Source organism: Fusarium poae, chromosome 1 (assembly GCF_019609905.1).
Source record: "Fusarium poae strain DAOMC 252244 chromosome 1, whole genome shotgun sequence".
Classification (NCBI taxonomy): Eukaryota; Fungi; Ascomycota; class Sordariomycetes; order Hypocreales; family Nectriaceae; genus Fusarium; species Fusarium poae.
In genome coordinates this window covers 3237182-3257149 of record NC_058399.1, presented here as the reverse complement: position 1 = coordinate 3257149, position 19968 = coordinate 3237182, and the positions used below count along the sequence as shown (strand labels likewise).

Here is a 19968-nt window from a genome sequence, read left to right as displayed (position 1 = left end):
TGCAGTGTCAGCCACTATTGGCCTTGACTGATATTGAGACGTTCGTGGGGAATGAGTGGCCAGAGAGTGCCTCGTGCTGGGCGCTACTGTGGTGCGGTGTTGTTTATAGTTAGTTTGGCGATTATTTTTGGCGTAGTCCTCCAATATCCATCTAGATGCCTTCAGCTTCAGCTTTAGCTTGAGCTTGAGCACGAGATCTGGTCTGGGAACGCTGAGCAGTATAGTTAAGTGCTGACGGTGCAGATAGTGGGGACCTGAATCAGATGGAGGCCTTGGGGAAACAGGGGCTGAATGAATGTAAGAAAGGTCCGTGTGATTATTGGAAGGGATGAGTATAAGAAAAAGAATTGAGAAATCGTGTACCGGAGGCACGAGCCCAGCTCCAAGCCAATGTCGAAGGTTGAGCAAGAGAATGAAGAATTGTGCGAACGCACGAACAAACGGGCAAGCAAGCAAGCAAGCAAAGGAATGTAGACTGAAGTGAGAAGAAGGACAGGACAGGAGGAGGAAAAAAGAAGAAAAGAGAGACCCAAGCTCAACAGATAAGAGAGAGAGAAGAAAAGACCAACGGGGATATGATTCCTTGTTGACAAGGAAGAAGCTGAGCTGGGGGTTCTTTAATGAGAATCTTCACAACGATGACGGTTGGCTAACGGTTGGCCAGGTCTCCAGTTCGTTGGAGTCCAGTGTACTCGCTCGGGTGGTGTATTAATTTCAGGCCTGGTGCTTGCATTCAATTGAGCGCCAACCAATTTGGCTTGTTGGCGCCTCTAGAATGAAATGAGACAGGGATACGGCAATACAACGGTCTCGACAGATTTGTGGTTCTCGAAAGACAACCAACCGAACGAGCATCATTAGGCTGGTCTTGTGACCGACACTATAAGAGAAACCGACTACTCGCTCGTTTGTGTTTTTCTTTGATACTGCAATGTGGTCTTGTCTGGGTCTGCGGCGCAAAGCATTGAGGTCGAATAAAGTTGTTGGATGTACAGGCGCCAGAGTTGTGGCGATTAGAGTAGGGGCATGTAGTATGACTGGTTCACATGAGCCGCGAGCAAACTGCCCACTCACTACCGACATGACAATAGTCGCTCATCAAGCGCCAGTTTGCCCTAGTTCTACTAAAAAAGGTACTAAGTAAGTGAAGGCGACGGCCAAGACTAACTATTTACTCTGTACCTAATGAACTAATACTTTCTAAATATTTGTTCTAAACTGTAGGTCTTCACAATTGAATGAGCAAAATAAGTTACTTAAATACACATAGTGAGAGTGAGTGACTGATCCAAGGAAAGAGAAAAGATCAGATGAAAGATACTTACCTTGTTTGCTCACTAGAATCAGGAGTGATCTTCATTCTATCACAGGCTAAAGTCCAAGCTACTGTATCACCTGTCGGATGGTAGAAGCTCCCTTTGCCAAAAACTTGTACCTTGGCAGGATCGACTGGACCTTGAAAGAGATCTTTCCCATTTGGGATACTGTCCCCTCAGGGTATCAGAAAAATCAGCCGCTGGAAGCATAAGAGATAAAATTAGTCGGACACTTTATGCTGCTTAGACTATGTTTCTTAGACTATTTATTTTCTTACCCCAAGACTTAGGATTACCCACTAGTGTGCCTGGCTCCAGCCTGTTTCAGATTCTTTCAGGGGACCACTACGGAGGAGAACGGACTCAAGCAAAGCAGGTACGTATGCATGTATCTGCTATGGATGAAACTTGGGGCTACCTTCCGTGCCTCTTAAAGTTCAACGCCAAGTGGGTCCTTTCAAAGCAGAAAAAGAAACAACAACCCAGTGGTTTCCGTCCTTGTTAATCTGTAAAGCCATGAGTTCGTTCGGGCCAGAACTAAATATTTGACAGGTCATGACGTTGATTTTCTCTAATTGGGTACTGTTTTTTTCCGTAACTTTGCCCGTCACGAATTTGTTTCTCCTTCTCGTCGTGAGGCTGCCTAAATTCAGCTGTGGTATTCTTTCCTGAGCCAAAGTTGAAGCCCTATGAACAACCCTGATCCTAGACCTTGACAGCATTCCCCTGTTGACAATCCCGTTAGACCCGTATTCTACCGTTGTTACCGCTGTTCGCGTAAATTGTTCTATTGTTCCTAATAGAAAGGCATCAGGAGATTTTGAGTTATTCGAGTCCCGTCAAGAGATCATAATAACAATAAACTTTAGACTCTTCTTAGTATATTAATGCGTTAAATCCATGTTCTGATCCGAGTATCCATACGCTACTACTATATATATAGTTGATATGGGTTTTCCTCAAAGTCTAATAGCTTGACTACCTATATATATATATATATATATAGTACATATACCGGAGAGTATTTCCATTCTCAAGAGGGATTCCGGCTTACAACCCATGTAAGGAAAAGCAATATGCCATGTTAGACAGAGTATAAATCCTCTTTCTTGTCAAGTATTTTGTCTTGGCTTAATTTCTGACTTGAAGTAAAGAATCATAAATAGGTAACATCTGGCAATACCGAAGTCTAGATCTGCACTCAGTCATGACCCATTGACTTCTCCGACTTGTCTGATTACTGCCAGTCTTGTAGAATCGTATCTCCTCGCTTGATCTGAGCCGCTTCCAATCCGTAGACCCACAAGGCTTTTCTCTTAACATCATCCCTTGCTTCCTTTCCTGTCTCAAGTTCTTCCGTGCCGTTCAAATACAGCAATCTGCCCTTTGGGGCCTCCGTCTCAAAAGCCAGGTGGATTGCATCCGCAGCACTCTTATATAGGGGACGATAGGGCCCGTTGGGGTTATACCAGACAAGAAGAGGGGAAACAATCGGGAGGGCGAACTTGATGGTATTATACATGACAGAACTGCCTCGTCGCACGAGGTCGGATCCCATAGCACCTGGATCTAGACCAGTTACTGTGACGTTGGACAGTTGCGGATCTTGAGCGAGACGGTTCGCAAGTTCATGCCTAGGAATTGATAGGTCAGTCCAATTCTCAGTTGACGAGTAGGCAAATGACTTACATGAGCATTACAGCGCATAGCTTGCTTGCTCCGTACCGTCGATAGCCGGTGAGCCACCCTCCCCCAGTGTCTGGTCTACTCCATTTACCCTTGGCGAGCTCATCTGGGCCAGGAAAAAGACTATTATAACCCTTGTACAAGGACGAACCACCAACGTTGTTACGTGGGTCATTGATGCTGTGATTCTCATCAGCTTGTATCAGCCTACACGATTGGATCAACTCACTCATGAGACCAACTTCCAATAATGAGTATCCTGCTCTTCTCTTTATCCATACTCTGAAGTAGCAGGAGAGCCAGGAGTTGATTAGCCAAGTAATTCACTTGCCAACTAGTCTCGTAGCCATCGTCCGTCGTGGTCTAGAATAGTAAGCATCTCGAAATCTTGAACCATGTAGGGGCGTTGCTTACAATTTGTTCGTGATCCTGATATCCGGCGTTGAGGATAAGAACCTTGATGGGAGGCAAGTCGCCAGCAGCTACTTGACGATTGATCTCAGCTGCTGTCGTTCTAACGCTGGCCAGCGAACTGAGATCCATATTGATAACATTATGTTTGTGAGACTTTGGCGCTGCGCTCAAGATCTTCTGAAGCCGAGTTGCCGTTGCCGCTTTTCTGACAGTGTACAATCCCGTATAGCTACTAGCTAACTCGGGCTTGTTAAGTATATCGGCGACAATGGCTGACCCAAGCCCCCCATTGGTACCAGTAACCAGTATACTGCCTTTAGAAGTTGACATGATTGCTGTGGCAGTGAATTGTTTGATCGAGAAGAGCAGAACGAGGAGTGCGGAAGGCTTTTGTCCTTTGGCGAACGTTATACTTATACCATAACTTTGCGGAGGTAGCACCAATGTCCGGAGAATGCCTTCAGTCCACTTTTGTTAGTGGCACTCAGTCTATATAGTGTCATTGCCAAGATAGCTAGAGTTTAGTACTAACAAAGCTGGCTGATATCAGCCACTGGAATGCAGGGCCAGCACAAACTCCGCGTCTATTAAGTCCGATCTCATGACTAATTCGGCATAACAAACTTGAGCTTATGCTACTAGTATGAAGCTTGAAGCTTTGACTCCTTTATTGGGTGATTTTCTGACGTAGACATCGCATTCTCGCGACATCAAGAGCATGGGAGAACAAGTATGGATAAATAAATAAATATATAGACATTGACATATCTTTTATGTGCAGTCTCTTGTTTGGTAGTATTTACATGAACAGATTTAAGCAGTCGGAGTTTGACAGGCTTTGTTTCCAGATGACAAGACAATCTAGTAAAAGAGCTCAACGGCATCAAAGATAAAATTGGGGCTCAGGAAGTCAGCACCAGAGCTGCCAGAAATGACTTCGATAGTGATGGTGTTGGAACCCTGCTTCAGGGTGCCAGCAGGAATGACAGCATCATACACCTCGCCATGACCACGGTACGCTCCACGAGTGACACCTCGCGAATCGATCTTGGTTGGCGCATCAAAGGCCTTCTTGAAGCTGCCGATGGTGACTTGAGGTCGACCGCTGGCAAAAGCAAGGGTAGTACCAATACGAAGGGTTGCTTGGCTTGAGATAGCAGAAGGAAGATTGAATTTGATAGTCACGGGGTTGTTGACGGCCTTGAAGATGGCCATGGGGAAGTCTCCGACCGAGCTAGAGCCGACGGTGTATGTCAGAGGACCCCAGCTGGACATACGCTTGTCGCTGGGGTGCATGCGTAGCTGCTTATCGGCATTGCGGAAACCTGTAGGCTGGCCGTCCCAGTCGCCAATGCGGAAGACAGAGGTGTGCTTTCCGGTGGTGATGTCGGAGTTGGCGGCGATAGAAGAGGAGGCAGTGCCACCAGCAGAGACACTCACGCTCTTGGAAGCAACCTTGAGCTCACCCTGATACAAAACCTGGGTGTAAGTACCGGGAACCATGAAAGGAGAAGTGAAAGCACCGTTGGAGGAAGTGTAAGCCCAGTATTGGAAATCCTTGTTGAACCAGTGAACAACGCTTTGGAAGCCAGACTGGACACCAGTAGCGGTGCCGCTGACCCGACCACGAGATGAGTCAGCGGTATACCCGGAGATAGAGAGGTCATTGAAGAAGGTCATGTCAAAGTCTTTAGCTTTGGGGACGCCGGAGCGAGAGAAGGACAAGGCGTAAGGACCGTGGAAGCCCTGGCGGAAATCTTCGGTTTGGACATGGCCCGAGTTCATGTAAAAGGTGAGAGCACTGAAGTCACCGTTGTTGTTGCTGTTGATATCACGGAAGAAAGGACCGCCAGAGCTCTTCTCGTATGAACGTGAAGCGTGAGTAACCATGCAAGCGTGAACGTCCTTGCCGCTACTCTGGAAACACCAAACGTCGTTGTCGATGAAGCGCTGAGAAGAGTAGAATTTGGCACGGGTCTGGCCATTGACGTTGAAGACATCAGAGCCTTCGATGGCTGAACCGCCAGACGTGTTAGAGACCTCGCCAAAAGGGATCTCGTTGGGCAGTAGAGAGCGGTCCAGGCGAGCAATATAGCGAAGCTCGCCGATCTTGGGCTGGGACTTTGTGTCAGTGGCCATGTAGACATTGCTCTGGCCGTTCTGAACAACGTAGTAGTGGGTCAGGTCAAAGTCACCGGACTTGGTGCTACAAGTGACCTTGATATATTTGTCTGTTTTTGATTAGTGTTTGGTCTGTTACAAGGCTTGGAGCACTCACTGTTGAGCATGGTGGATTGGACAGTAGCAGATCCAAGACCTGACGCGATGTGAGAAGTCTGAGACTTGTACTGATACTCGCTACCACGGTACTTGATGGAGTTGATGGAGCAGTCAGACTTGCTGATGGAGACTGAAAAGCCGTTGGAACTACCAGAGTCAACGATGAGGTTATTCCCACTGGTGGTGACACCAAAAGCTGCCAGAGCCGGAACAGCGCTGACAAGAGCGCCGAAGTACTTGAAGCTGACCATTTTGGCGATAACCAGATCGAGAGGCCAAGAACAACAGAAAAAGGGTACAGAATAGTAAAGGAGCGACTATGAAGGAAATAAATGAGAGCCAAGTTCAAGAAGAAGTTACCTATTCATGGACGAGTAGAGTGGTATCAGCGTATTTGCGACCAGTAATGATGGGCTTTGGAGTTGGTCCTTGCAACCTCCGATATATGAAACAGAGCCGATCATTGGAGGAGAAACTAAGAAACGACAAGACCCTTGAAACTGATAATTACCGTTGGAGCGGAAATAGTGTAAGTCATTTCCTTCTCTGGCAATCTCGTACTTTACTTACATATGAGACAAAATAATACAGCCACTTTATAGCATCTTAGGCCTGCTCTTCGGCTATTATTTTTTTGTATCCTAAGCTTAGGTCTTCCCTCAACGAGGTTAATGACTACCTACCTGTTCAAGGCATTTGCAGATAGTATATGCGGACAACCGAAGGAATGCACACGGAAAGTGTGCAGTCAGCCCATGATGATGTCGACGGGCGAGACGATGCTGCACTGAACACCTCCACCGTGCCTACAGAGCCTGTCAAGAGGGCTTTTGAGAAACCACAATATGGCCAGTAAGCAAACGGCTCTGGGCAGGATTATAATGGGGTTTGATCTCCAGATGTGGTAACATGATGGACTCGGGGCAGTGGGAACTTAGAATCCTTCAGTAGAGATCAGACTTATGATCTTTGAACGTCGGGTCGTTCATCTGGAAGACTTTGACGTGGTAGCAGTTCCTTTGCATTTCTCTCAGCGAATACATGCACTCACTGTACCATGACAAACGTGTAACAAAGTCTCTCGTCAACTGGATGATATTGTCTCAAGTATCACCAAACCCTGATCCCTAGCCTATGCGATAAATCCTAAAGCGGTCCATAAAGAGGAAACAATCACAACTACAGCAAGGCTGTTCGAGTTCCGTGCTCCTGGACTCGTACGACCGTTACTCCGGTTCTCATCACTTTGGTCCTCCTCATTGTCGTGGTTATTTCCCTCATGCTCAATACGAAAATTAAAGTCATCTGTATAACCTGCTGGAACACATTTTGTCCCTTCAGCCATGTTCATTTTCATGGACCAGTGGCCCTCGGCGCATCTTTGAAATGAATTGGTCATGCAGTGCCATTGGCCTTCTGTGCTGCATCCTGAGCCTTCTTCTTCGTCGCGTTGAATCAATGTGTTGTCCGAGTTTGGCGATGCCAGTACGAGACATGAGAAGAGAATGATAGCTATCGCTATTGTTGTGGGTAGTTGGAGAATGAATGAAGTACGCATTTTGATGTTGATCTCCCGTTAGAATGGATCTTTCGGGATCGGAGCCGGGGGAGACAGAAAAAGAGAGAGACGGAGATGGGGCCGGTATTGTGGAGAAACGGACTCTTGTCAATCTAGTGTCCAAAAGAATTTAACTGTAAAGAATAGTGCTTTGAATAGTTACACTCTGTTCTGATATGCCAATATTTATAAATCTACTTCTCCTTTCTTTTTCACATACCGCCTCACCTCGCATCGTATCACTTCACTTGGCGCAGTCAAGTATCGCTGCCCAGCGTGGGTCATGTTCTGGACGTGTATCAGTCTTATTGGAGCAAGGCGATGGAAGCGAGAATTGGATGGGGAGAGATGGATTCTGCAAGAACGAGGCTCGAGGCCCCTGGTCGCACTAAACGGTAATTGTGACGAGGCTTGCACGGTGAAGAAACTGGACGAATTAATTTGAGTCGAGTCAAGTCGAGTTGGGCTCTGCTTATTATGTGTGATTCAATGTTGCGACTTTGTGTATGTGCATTACGAGCTTGGCTACAGCTTGTGGCAGTTTATAAGCCAATCAAGAATAAGGCAAACCATATACCGGCTTCGAGGTATATGCATGCATGTCTGAGATCCAATGACCCGATTGACCAATAATCATGGTTCGGTACCTTGTATTGCATCACTGTATGGACAACCTGTTGGAAACCTGTCTGTTGAAAAAGATCAGTGGTGGCATCTAATCCAACGAGAACTCAATCTCAAGCAAATACTTGACAATCCAGAACAAAAAGAGTATAAATGAACGTGGATTCAAAGGTATTCAAAAGATCTGCCGCCTCAAGAAGGAAATGTAATAGTCGTCCAGTCTGGACAAAAGAAGCCCCAGCTTAGCACCCCATCCCCATCCCCATCCCACACTTTTCCCCATCTCCCGTAATCCTCAACCTCCAAAGCACTATCTTTGGTAAAACTGGCATCCAGACTAGTCAAATTGACCCTTCAAGACCCAATTTAAACAGACCGCCCATCATCGTCAACGTCTTTGCTCTGCTGGGCCTTTATCTTCCGGACCCGCTGCCTATAGAACATGCAGCCCACACCAACGAGCGCGACGAAAAGGACGGCACCAATCATGACTCCTCCCATGATGACAGCTTCATTGCGGTCGGATTCCTTGTTGGCCAAAAAGTTGGAGTGGCTGTTGGGATCGTTGGCCGCGCCAGTGAAGGGGTTGATGGAGGAGTCCATGACCGGAGTTTTGAATGCGTGAAGCGTGTTGTTTGAAATGTTGCTGCATATGCGTTAGTATATAATAGATCCTGGAACAGAGTGATACGAACAGTTTTGAGTTTGTGGAGAGTTGATGAAACATTGAGATCGAATCGGACAGTTCAGTAGAGGTACAACTCAGTAGTAAAGATCGAAAACGAAGTGTTGAACTTGCAAATTTAACTTGCTAGACTGCTTGCACCAGGCTTACAGTTCATGAGAACGAAATGAATACTGAGTTAAGAATTTACCCTCGTTGGAAGTGCCAGGTATTTATCTCGAAATCACACTCTTGGTGGTACTGTCCGAATATTGTATTTCCATCATCATCTATCAAAACGTGGGTATTCTTCTCCCATGGCTGAATGAATCTTTGTCTGTATCTGTATCAGACCATATTAGCAAAACTGGTCTGCTTTGTTAACGCCACTTCTTTTACAAGTTGTTGTATGATATATCATTTCTAGTCAAAACTACTACACTCTAACGAATTATCATATTTTATGTCAGTTTGCTATCATTCAAGCAGGGTTTCGTTTCATTTAGAAACAAAACATTCAAGCCTCATGCTTTGTTCATCAGTAGCCTGAAAACCATGGACATTCATGTGAAATGATTGATTATTACTCATTACATATGGCAATACGTCCAGCGCTTGGTCCGTCGCCTCCATCGCTTGCTTGGTCTATATGTCCTGCGCCCGATATCTAAAATAAAAGGGGTTTTTTTCATGATGCCATGGTATACCTTGACTAATGCATTTCCTATTCGCCTTAATGCTTTGTTTACCTTTCTCCTTTCTTCCCTCCCACGAACATGTATCCGTCATTAGAAACCCAGAGTTTATCCTCCTCTGCAAGATGTGTAAAATCACATAGCCAAATCATTGCCGTTCCAGGCCGGGTACGTAGTATGCCATGCTCCATCATCATGTGTCTTTGAAGAAGGGGTTGACTCAGGTGTGATGTGTTGGTAGTCTGAGGTAGTCGTGGTGGTGATGCAGGATGTGAGGAGAGTCGTGGGCACGACTGGGGGTTCATAGGGTGCTGTGACAGAAGACCAGGATTCATCCTGGCTACTGGTAGGGTTGGGAACAAAGGTTTCTTGAGGTGGGATAGACACCACCGGGGAGTCTAAAGAAGGAGCTACGGTGCTCTCTGGGGATTGAGTCGCCAACCAGCTTTCGCCTGTTAAAGATGTCCGAGTTACGGTAACTGTTTCAATGATGATAGATTGGGTCTCAGGTGTAGCAGGTGTTTCGATGCTTCGAATGGTGGATGGTTCTGGCTCTGGCTCAGGCTCAGGCTGAGGTTGTGGCTGCGGTTGGGGATTGGGTTGAGGCTGGGAGGTCACGCCTGGAGCAGCAGCAGAGGTCAAAGAAACGGATGATCCCCGAGCTGTCGTCACCGCTTGACTTTCGGTAATTTCTGGTTCCTGTGTAGCTGTCGGCTTTTTGGATGTGGACGCGCTGGGATGAGAAACAGTGACTGTCTGAGTGACAACTGGCTGATCGTCCAGGTTGATGATGGAAACAGTAGTGGGAACAGCCTTGGTGACAGTCTTTCCGGGCACCGTAACGATGCTAGGTTTTCCTGTTTGCGTAATGACCTGAGTGACGGGTTTTCGTGTCTGAACCACTGTTTGGATGACTGTCACAACATCACCTCCATTCTCATCCCCTCCACCACTTCCGCTGCCGCCATTGCCATTTTCACTTCCAGTGCCATCTGAGGAGGGATCATCATCGCCAGGCTCCAGCGGAACAACTGAGTATTTGGGCTTGCTTGCACTATCGCGAAGTTGCATTATGGGCTTGGGGAGCGCAGCAACGGTTGTACAAGAGGCAGAAAGAGCCAGAAGAAGGGGGATGTATCCGCGCATCTTGACGGGGCTATTTTGCCAGAGCTGTTTTGTTTGCGTTTTTCTTTCTCCGATCCAGAGAACGGGGTTGAAAAACTGCTGTGAAGGGAAAAGAATGGCTGTGCCTGGTTATGGTTGTGTTTTTATGTGCTTGCAGCTGCTGGCACTGGCAACTAACAAGTGATCATCGATAGAGTGATTCACAAGTGCACTTTACTTCGCTGATGAGAATGAAAAAAAAAACAGACAATAGCTGATTCACGAGATAAAGAGTGAGAGCAAGAGACAAAACAGCCTGGTCACTTGTTAAGAGAGAACGCAGTTTTATTGGGAGGCAGTTATTCCGTTACAAATGAGATGGCTGGTGAACTCTGTACTCCCTACTTCGGTAGTAGCCAAATGCCTAATACGTGAATTTGTGGTGGTTGGGACGCGCTAACATCCAGGAACAATCGGGGGCTTTGAGGGGCTCGAACGTTGACGGACCAGGCGGGTTGTAGCGAGCGAGGTTCACCAACCACCCGCTACGGCTAAGGAAGAGCTCTGATTGGTTGGGTTTTCAGCGACGCCGACCTTAATCTTGGTAGCATCCGTGAGTTGCGAGAACATATGAGAAAGGGGCTCTCCGGATTGAAGATCAATTAGTAGAGGCTTTCATTATTAGTGTGACTGCCAGAGTCCACCCTGGTTTGTTCTTTTCCCTTCTATACTCTGCCTCCCTTTTGTCGTGCGCTTCTTGAAGTACTAAGGTACTTAGAAATGATGAAGTCGTCTTGCGCGTTTGTGGCTGTGAAGTGGCGCTCAATGCCTCGCGATGTGGCTGCTGGGTCTGTCCGAATGCGGTAACCTCTAAGAGTCAAGGTTCTCAATGAGTAGACTTTGGGAATATGAGATCATAACCATTCAAGAGATGATTACTAGCATCAAAGCATTAAATTTTAAGTATCATTTCTTGATACACATTATTGCAGAGGATTTAAATAGAATCAGACATTGATGAGTTTCTAGTTTCTATTCCATTAACTTCAGAAGTCCAGTAACTACCTACCTAGACTAGATAGATGCCACCCTAGAAACAAAGCTGAGCGGAACAAACAGAAGACGACTCGTGACCACTGACAGTTTCCTTCTGAGCGTGTGATGAATACGATGACGACTCGCAAGCTTGGCAAGCTTCTTATTTCCCCACGCAATGTTGACACTCAGCCTCGACTGGTTGCCGTTCTACCGGGAATACTTGACTAGAAAAAACTCCGCATTCATTGTCTAGAGCCTGGGTTTCCCTGTTGCAGAAGCGGGTCAGGCATTCTTGTTTCTGCTTCTACTGTCCTGTCGTCTTAAAGCTTGCATGTCTGCATATCCGTGTCCTGCATGGCGGATGAGCGAGCGAGTCTCGGCAGCATTGACCAGATGTTAATTAAAATTGCCCCTCATAAGGCTATTGAAAACCGGGGGCAAAGACTCATTAACAGCTTTTGTGTGGTGCAAATGACGTTTCTTCGGACTTGGCTGTTGCTGATGCTCCGCCTCTCAGCCCACTTGGATCGCCATCCATCATTAATGTAGTGCAGCGCAGCGCCTCCAAGGCTGAGTACTGCAGGCGCGTCTCTTTAAGCCCCGAGAAAGCCAGGTCTTACCTATCTTGTGTGTCGGAGTTACGGTATTAATAAGAGAGACCCAAGTGCCACTTTGGGCTCGGCTTTCTAGTTTCCTTCCATCCATCTACCTACTCCGCGTATAAAAGCCAATTCGTTTCCTGACATCACCCCGCAGTAGAACATTAAAATCGCATCACATATTACAAACAAACTCAAGCACACATACAAGCAGTTTTAACGCTATGTCTTATCAAGGTTATGGTGCCCCCTACGGCCGTAAGTACTCATGCATACACTTTGCGACAACAGCTCTGACTTGAACGCCCCTAGAACCGCCGCCGCCGCAAGGCTATGGTCAATATCCCCCTCAACAACAGCCATATGGTGGTTATCAACAACCTCCCCCTGGACAGTATCCTCCCCAGCAAGGCGGATATCAGCAACCGCAGGGTCACTACCCTCCTCATGGCGGACCTCCCCCACCTCAACAACCTTACGGTGGCTACCAGCAACAACCTCCTTCACAGCACTACGGCGCACCTCCTGGACCTCCACAAGGCCATTACGGAGCTCCCCCTCCTCAGCAGCAACCGTACGGCCACCACTCTCCTGCGCCGCCAGGTCCCCCACCAGGACAGTACGGCGCGCCTCCTCCTCAGCAGTATGGCGCACCACCAGTGCAGCCTACTCCTCCCTCGATGGGCTACGGACCACCTCAGATCATCCAATGGAACGGCGAACCTGATGCTGATGGCCTGCGAAAGGCTATGAAGGGTTTCGGAACTGATGAAAAGGCATTGATTGCCATTCTTGCAAACAAGGATCCTCTACAGATCGACACAATTCGACAAGCATACGAGCGCAAGCACCGTCGCAACCTAATTGCCGATATTCAGAGTGAGACTAGTTCGTGGTTTGAGAAGGCTTTGGTTTCGCTAGCCCGTGGCCCGCTCCTGTCTGACGTTCACGCTCTACATGACGCCATGTCTGGCCCTGGAACAAAGGAAGTTGTTCTAAACGATGTTCTGCTTGGGCGATCAAATGCGGATCTCAAGGCTATTAAGAGCGCGTACTACCACACTTTCCATGATAAACTTGAGGATATAGTCAAGGGCGATTTGAGCATGAAGACTGAGCGACACTTCTTGATTGTTCTTGGTGCTACAAGAGCCGAGGACTCCGCACCAGTCGACCCCCGACAAGTTGACGACGATGTCATGCAAATCTACAAAGCCACCGAAGGCAAGATGGGTACGGACGAGATTCTTGTGTGCAGTATTATGAGCACAAGAAACGATAACCAAATCCGTGCCATCACACACACCTACAAGCAAAAGTTCAACAAGGACCTCGAAAAAGTCATCAAGAGCGTAAGTCACATCTCGTTCCTCAGTCGAGTCATTCTTCTAACACGGAAACAGGAATTCTCTGGCCACATGGAAGACGCTCTCCTCTTCCAATTGCGCAACGCCACAGACAAGTACATGCATGCAGCCAAGCTGCTCGAGGACTCAATGGCCGGCATGGGAACAAAGGATCACCTTCTCGTATCTCGAACTATCCGCTACCATTGGGATCGTAACACCTTGAACAATGTAAAGGGCGCCTACCAGCAACGTTATGGCAAGAGTCTCGGCAAGCGCATTTATGGTGAGACTTCGGGTGACTACAGGAAGACGTTGCTGGCGGCGATTGGCGAACCTTATTAATAAAACCCACGCGACGAAAGAGGTGGAAGGGGAAAACAACATATTTATTTAAAGGGTTACCAGATGGACGTCCACTGGGTTTCACTGCTAACGCTTACTGTTGTGATAAGGCGTTTGGGGCTTCATGACACTTTGAAGATGGATGAGTTTTTAACAACCACTGTGGAGTATAGGCCAAGATACCAAAGTATGAATTAAACAAAGAGTTATGATAATTTGTTAACAAACTTGGTCCGTGTATATGCGCAAAAAGGCTTATATTTTAAATGCTATTAGCTATTAGAAGCTTATTAGGCTGATAAAGAGTGTTATTAATAGCATGCGTCTGTGCACGTTAAAAAGGAGTTTATACAATGCTTTCCAAAATGCATATATTGTTATAGACATATTTAAATATACTTGATGCAATTATAGGAACAATTTGTCTAAACTCTGGATATATAAATAGATGCATTAATTATTACCGCTATTGATTTACTCCTATAAATGAGGGGTAAGGTAAAGTTTATTAATATTAATAAGCGAGCTTTTTAATAATTTTATTACTTCTTGTTAATAGCTTTTGAGATTCTTAACTAATAAAACCTTGGATTCAAGGCATCCATACTACTTATAGTGACTACAAACTACGCTAGTGTTATTTACGCGCTAGTAATTTTTTATAAATCTAGCAGCTACCCCAAAAGTGTGAAACCCTGCTTATCTCTTTCACGCCCTTGGCGCATTTTGAACAACGGAGCACCTACTAACTTCCTCGACCCGCTAGCGTGCAAGCAAGTGCCTCAAACGCGTCTTGAAGGTATCGAGAAGGGGCGGCGCGACAGATTTCATGCGGACGTGAGAGCACTCACTTACTTGCCTGCTTCTGTTCGGCTTGTCGTCCATATCCCCTTTTTATTTCAATAATCTAACACCCTGGTCATCAGGGAAGGTTGTTTTCTTCTATCAACCGCAACCAATGATGATACCTGGTTTATCGACATCATCAACGCCAGCTCTGGATAAACTTATCGCATCATTTCATAATTCTAGTACATCAAAAGAGCAGCGCGACATCTTTGCTAGGATGGTCTCGAATGAATCTCAGAAAAGGAACATGGCGACGAATGCTGGGCCTGGCGCGCCTGTGCAAAATGGCATGAACGGCACAAGTCCCGCGCAACCTGCGCATCCATATTTGTCTTCGCAAACACCAGTACCGTTGCCCAATTACGCAGCGCCTCGGAGACAAGCACCCAGTGCTTCGCAATCAGAACCGAGCTCTGCCATGCCACCTGGACAGCACCGCTCATCGCCCGTGCAGTCTGGCACATCGTATCAAATACCTTCGCAACCACACGCAATGCAGAATGGAAATGCTGTATCAACTCCTTTGCGGGCGCACTTCTCACCAGAAGCACAACGCAACCAGCCTACTAAGGAATTCTTGAACGAATACCAAGCGTTGATTGCTTTGGTTGACAGGGCACCTGCGACAGTTGTTCGACAAGTTATTCGTGACAGATGGGAAAAGTCCCTTATGGGTTCTCAATACCATATTGCTTTTTTGGTAAGTTCACTCCTTACAACTATGTCTTCACGTTACTAACCATCCCCGTCAGCTGAATGCAACCATGCACCAAGCATCTTCTGAAACCATCGGCAAGGCTGTCGAGGATTTTGGTGCTAATCTTGTTCAGAAAGCAAAACACGAGCTTGTAGGCCATCTCAGCCCCTCTGACATTGACGAGCTGGCGGACTCGATTATTGCTCGTGCCGGTCCGCAGTTTCTCGACAGAATTCTGGCTAGGCGCCTTGAGACAATATCAGCACGGCAGCTTGTTAACGCCTTGGCGCGCGCTGAGCGTCTAGGCTACAATGTCCAGGACATTGTCCGGGAGCATGATGAGCAAGTTATTCCATCTATGGACTCGGTACTCACGTCATCTACAATGCCTCCCGCAAATGAAACATTGCGTGTGCAGCACTACCAGCCTCGAGTCATTCCTTCACAGCAGCTACAGCAACCTCAGCCGCCGATGACACACCCACCCGCTCCAGCACCACCCGCAAAGGTTTCGTCGCCCGCCGACCTTCCTATGGGTCCGTCGGAACTCGTATGGTGCAATTGTGGCTGGCCGTGTGCCTCCTCAGCGGCCCTTGGTTACGTAAGTTCGTCTAGACAGATTGGTGATCTTCTTTCTAACAAGAGATAGCACAAGAAGAAGGGCGCTTGCAACAAGATTCGTCCGACCGACCAGCCGGGAAGAGACGTATGCCTCCTATGTGGGTGCAGGTTCGGCAGTAATGGCGGTTTACTATACCACGAGAAGTCTGAGGTCTGTGGAGAGCATGATAGAGAAATTCGCCAGAAGATGCTCGATTTAATTGAGTATTTTCGTGCACATGGAAGAAAGGCGCACTACCGTGCTGCTCATTCATTGATGACCCCTCGAGCTCAAGCAAAAGCACCATCAACTGAGCATCATGCAACTTTGGCCACGCCATCTCAGCCATCCAGCACTCCTCAGCGCGATCCGTATGCGCATCTTACACCTGATCAGCACAGAGAATTCAGCGCCATCATGAGGGATGCTGAAGAGAAATACGGGGGCCTCATGAGGGAGGCGGCGCTTCTCGACGAACCGGAGAGACAAAAGCGCCTGGCGAGCCTGAAGAATTCTTACAACACAAAACAAAGCACGACCCGTAAGAAGTTTGGCATTCGCCTGCGCGAGAGGCGCACTCGAGACGAGATCGAGGCCGAGGAGGCCAGACTTTTCCGTAGTCCTAGAGGCCGAGGAACGTCGACAAATGGAACTCCTGTTCTTGACCGCGAATCTCATCCGAAGAAAAGGCCTCGGCCAGATGATATGGATGCGGCCCCATCAGCAAGCGGGACAAACAGCAACCAAGAGCACCCACAGAAGAGAGTCTCCAGGGCGGAGATGGGTGGTGGTTTATCTGGATCGCAAGCTACTGCAGAGCTTACTGATCCTACAGCGCATTTGAATCCGCCCCAGTCACGGTACACACCCCAGAAGTCATCTGCTCCCAGACTATCCTGGCCTTCAAACCGGGCTGAGGCAGCTGTGAGAGGGACTCAAGAGGATCCCATGTCAATTGACGAAGACGACTCTGATTCAGACAGCGACAGTGACGGCGACGATGATGATATTCCAGCCACTCTTGACTAATCTCGCGAACTAATAAGCATGGGAACGGCGTTTGGGTTTACTTGATTTGATACCCCGTATATTGAAGCATCAAGGCACCAGGTTTGGAGCATGCATTGGGAAAGGAGTTAAATTAAGGTGTTGATGGGGGATCGGTAAACAAGAAGCAGGGCGATTGGAACCTGGCCATTGACGGGAAAATCGACGGGGCAACATGGGAACGGTGAAACGGTTTGAAGCAGAGGTGCTGCCGTGAAAACTAGGTTTTGGAGTTTGATCCCCGGCTCTACATACTCGCTTGAACTCATCGCAGTTCATCACCCAATAGCTTGTGGTGCATTCATCTCACTGCGCATCTAGGCATCAAGATAGATAGGGCAGTAGCTTGGACTCGATGAGTATCACATGAACATAACATGATTTCCCAAGCTCTTCAACGCGTGACAAGTGTTGAAACGTGAGGATAGTGCCACATGGCATGGAAAATTAAAGGCGTTTGACTTTTCAAAAGTTTCCTGCCGCTCGACCATATTAGTTAAGACGATAGCTGTTTCATGGTCGATAGAGAATTGATAGAATTGGCACACATTATTCGTAGAGTACCCAGTTGTATATGGGCCCACGAATACCCAAATATTAGTCGGTCATCGTTGTTTGCAGTCACGATATCATCATAAGGTTTAAGTATCAACATCTCAACATGCGATTGGTGTTTCAGTTGGGAGGAAGAGGCAGGCACAACAGGCTTCAAGCTCGTGCCTTCCGCAACCGCCAACTAATAAGCTAACACCTACCTTTGTGAAAAAAACGTGGGCGGGAAGGAGGAGGTTCCCTGTTCTGGTCTGGCGTAAAGTGAGCGACAAGGGTATGTTTAGTGGAGGTTTTTCCAGCACGGCCTTCTTGAACCGTTCATACTCGACGGTAACAAAAGCCTTGTTCAAAACCGTCAAAGAAGCAAAGAAGCGTCTTTTTAGAGACAAATGATATATTGTTCTTGGTTTTAAATTCTGTCTTTGTTCTAAATCTGGTTATTCTCGTACCGGTGTATCACCTTTCTCTTCATAACCAACACATCTCATGTATCCTCATTTCCTCCTATGTCGGCCATTGACCCTTTCGTGGGGCGCTCTTCTGAGAGAATTTCCGGCTTAACCTTGTCGAGCAAGGCCAAGACTCCCGATTGTCCGATACGATTCGACGCAGGAACAAGATAGGGTTAGCAGATGGCCACGCGAGGTTACCGCAAGCAAACAAAAGTCGATCCACGTTCGCCTCTTCAGGAGTCTTTCCCTTCTCATCCCTATCTCGTCATTCAACTGGCTAGCCAGGCGCCTAAGCGGGTGCGGAGGTCAGGAACTCCGACCTATGACGGCCGGAAGCGCTGCGCAGATGCAGATGCGGTCGGTGCGCAAGTGTGACAAGCGTCGATGGTGATGCAAGGGCCTTCACTCTGAGTGGATGGATTATCCGCAACCAGGGGAGGACCCGTTTTGGATCCAACCTTTTGAAACTAGGCCAAGGGTCTTTGAGCTATCGCCACCAGGAGGCCTGGGACGCTAGAAGCCTACAAGGCTAAGACGTGCCCAAATGATCGCCTTGAAACTCGCTAACAGCCAACTTTGGTGCTGCTGGTGGCGCTATCATTGGCCGACTTTTGGCATCCTTGCACTTTCTGCCAGGGGCTCAAGCGAGAACTGTCAGAGGACGTCTTTTTCTTCTCCCCAGATGGGTTGATAATCCTCCCATGAGCCACTCCAGCTGACGGCTCTTCAGTTTCAACTTCTCCCCTTGGTTTGTTTTGTTCACAACTGGCCGGCCCAGCACCTCTCCTTCTGCGCATAGTCTGGTTTAGTTTTATATTTGTTTCTACTCCCTTAACACCCTCTTTCTCTTTCTGTTTTTGTTTCTTCTTGGGTCTCGTCCTCTACTGAAACTCTTATACCCTATTATCAACACTGCCTAAACGTCTGCGACGATCATGGCGCCTCTCTTCAGTCCCTCCAGCTTTGGTCGTTTCATAGACAGCCATAGCCGTCTGAATTCCAGTTCATCGCAAAAGTCAACCATCTCTTCGCCAATGCCATCGCCTGCGCATTCACAGCCTCCACCAGAGCCAATGGCAACATTGCTTATTGGCCCCAAGCAGCATCGCTTCAAGGTCAACAAGCGGTTGATATGCGCTACCTCTCCATTCTTTGCTGAGCGCTTCGGAGACCCATCAAGCTCAAAATCGATCTCACTATGGCTTCCCCGCGAATCTTCTTCCATGTTCAGCCTCTTTGTTGATTGGGTCCACCTCGGCCTCCGCTTTCGCCCACACCTCGAAGAGATGATCTCAAATGCTCATGATGCCGGCTCTGAAGCCTGTCAGGATATACATTGGTGTCTGATTCGGCTACATCTCTTTGCATCTCGCCTCGGTCTCTACCGCCTTCAAGACCTTGCCATGGACGCCATCCAGGATCTTTATCTCCGCTGTGACTGGGATGTTCCCTCGGGACTTATCACATTCCTTTACACTGAATGTGAAGACCTTGCTGCCATCCGACTTCGGCGATGGGCTGTTGCCATGGTTGCATTCTCCTTCACTGGCGGGCCGCGTCTGACATTTGACCCCCAAGAAGAGTCAGCAACATCAGAACCCACTCGATTCAGTGATCTGCTTGAACAGCTCCCAGAATTTGCTACTGACTACGATGTCCATATGGAGAAGATGCGACTCTCCGGGCTCGACATTCGATTCAAGAACCCACAACTACGCATTCCAGCCAACCGTCTTCGCAATGATGAGCGTGCCTTTGGTTTCCGCCAATGTTCCTTCCACTCACACCGCTCAAGTGTCGGCGAGCGCCGATGCCCTCATGAGTCTGGCTCAACAAAACATTATCGCGTTCGTCGGCAATCCAAAGAGCGAAGTCCAGAGTCTAACGGATTATCTGCTCCCAACCGGAGGTATCGCGACGTTGTCCCTAGACCGCTCTTCTCCCGGCCAACAGACTCGGATATCGAAGAGGACGATGATGATGAAATTTCGAAGGCTATCAAGCATGTGAGGTCGATCTCAAGTACGCTCAAAACATGAAGGGAGGGCGAATTCTCCAAAAACAGTAATTGAAAGGTCAATCCGACAAAGGGGCTAGTGGT

At 47.8% G+C, this 19968-nt stretch overlaps 8 protein-coding genes across 8 annotated transcripts; 3 read left to right on the top strand and 5 right to left on the bottom strand.

Moving 5' to 3' along the window:
- Window positions 1–2553: 2553 nt before the first annotated feature.
- Window positions 2554–3746, bottom strand: FPOAC1_001069 (uncharacterized protein; the record flags this gene model as incomplete). Its single annotated transcript, XM_044845675.1, has 4 exons — window positions 2554–2950; window positions 3006–3182; window positions 3232–3365; window positions 3417–3746. The coding sequence occupies 4 exons, from the start codon at window positions 3744–3746 to the stop codon at window positions 2554–2556; spliced, it is 1038 nt and encodes a 345-aa protein (XP_044711591.1).
- A 531-nt stretch (window positions 3747–4277) lies between these two features.
- ASD1 (aspartate-semialdehyde dehydrogenase-like protein) lies at window positions 4278–5947 on the bottom strand (the record flags this gene model as incomplete). Its single annotated transcript, XM_044845674.1, has 2 exons — window positions 4278–5647; window positions 5695–5947. 2 exons carry the CDS (start codon window positions 5945–5947, stop codon window positions 4278–4280), a joined length of 1623 nt encoding a protein of 540 aa, XP_044711590.1.
- Window positions 5948–6828: 881 nt separating this feature from the next.
- On the bottom strand, window positions 6829–7254 carry FPOAC1_001067 (uncharacterized protein; the record flags this gene model as incomplete). The annotated part of the gene is made up of 1 exon (XM_044845673.1): window positions 6829–7254. One exon carries the CDS (start codon window positions 7252–7254, stop codon window positions 6829–6831), a length of 426 nt encoding a protein of 141 aa, XP_044711589.1.
- A 990-nt stretch (window positions 7255–8244) lies between these two features.
- FPOAC1_001066 (uncharacterized protein) lies at window positions 8245–8605 on the bottom strand (the record flags this gene model as incomplete). The annotated part of the gene is made up of 2 exons (XM_044845672.1): window positions 8245–8524; window positions 8574–8605. 2 exons carry the CDS (start codon window positions 8603–8605, stop codon window positions 8245–8247), a joined length of 312 nt encoding a protein of 103 aa, XP_044711588.1.
- Window positions 8606–9372: 767 nt separating this feature from the next.
- Window positions 9373–10383, bottom strand: FPOAC1_001065 (uncharacterized protein; the record flags this gene model as incomplete). The annotated part of the gene is made up of 1 exon (XM_044845671.1): window positions 9373–10383. The coding sequence occupies one exon, from the start codon at window positions 10381–10383 to the stop codon at window positions 9373–9375; it is 1011 nt and encodes a 336-aa protein (XP_044711587.1).
- Window positions 10384–12202: 1819 nt separating this feature from the next.
- Window positions 12203–13669, top strand: FPOAC1_001064 (uncharacterized protein; the record flags this gene model as incomplete). The annotated part of the gene is made up of 3 exons (XM_044845670.1): window positions 12203–12236; window positions 12291–13330; window positions 13382–13669. The coding sequence occupies 3 exons, from the start codon at window positions 12203–12205 to the stop codon at window positions 13667–13669; spliced, it is 1362 nt and encodes a 453-aa protein (XP_044711586.1).
- A 958-nt stretch (window positions 13670–14627) lies between these two features.
- Window positions 14628–16845, top strand: FPOAC1_001063 (uncharacterized protein; the record flags this gene model as incomplete). Its single annotated transcript, XM_044845669.1, has 4 exons — window positions 14628–15218; window positions 15271–15751; window positions 15803–15816; window positions 15865–16845. The coding sequence occupies 4 exons, from the start codon at window positions 14628–14630 to the stop codon at window positions 16843–16845; spliced, it is 2067 nt and encodes a 688-aa protein (XP_044711585.1).
- Window positions 16846–18901: 2056 nt separating this feature from the next.
- On the top strand, window positions 18902–19906 carry FPOAC1_001062 (uncharacterized protein; the record flags this gene model as incomplete). Its single annotated transcript, XM_044845668.1, has 1 exon — window positions 18902–19906. One exon carries the CDS (start codon window positions 18902–18904, stop codon window positions 19904–19906), a length of 1005 nt encoding a protein of 334 aa, XP_044711584.1.
- Window positions 19907–19968: the final 62 nt, after the last annotated feature.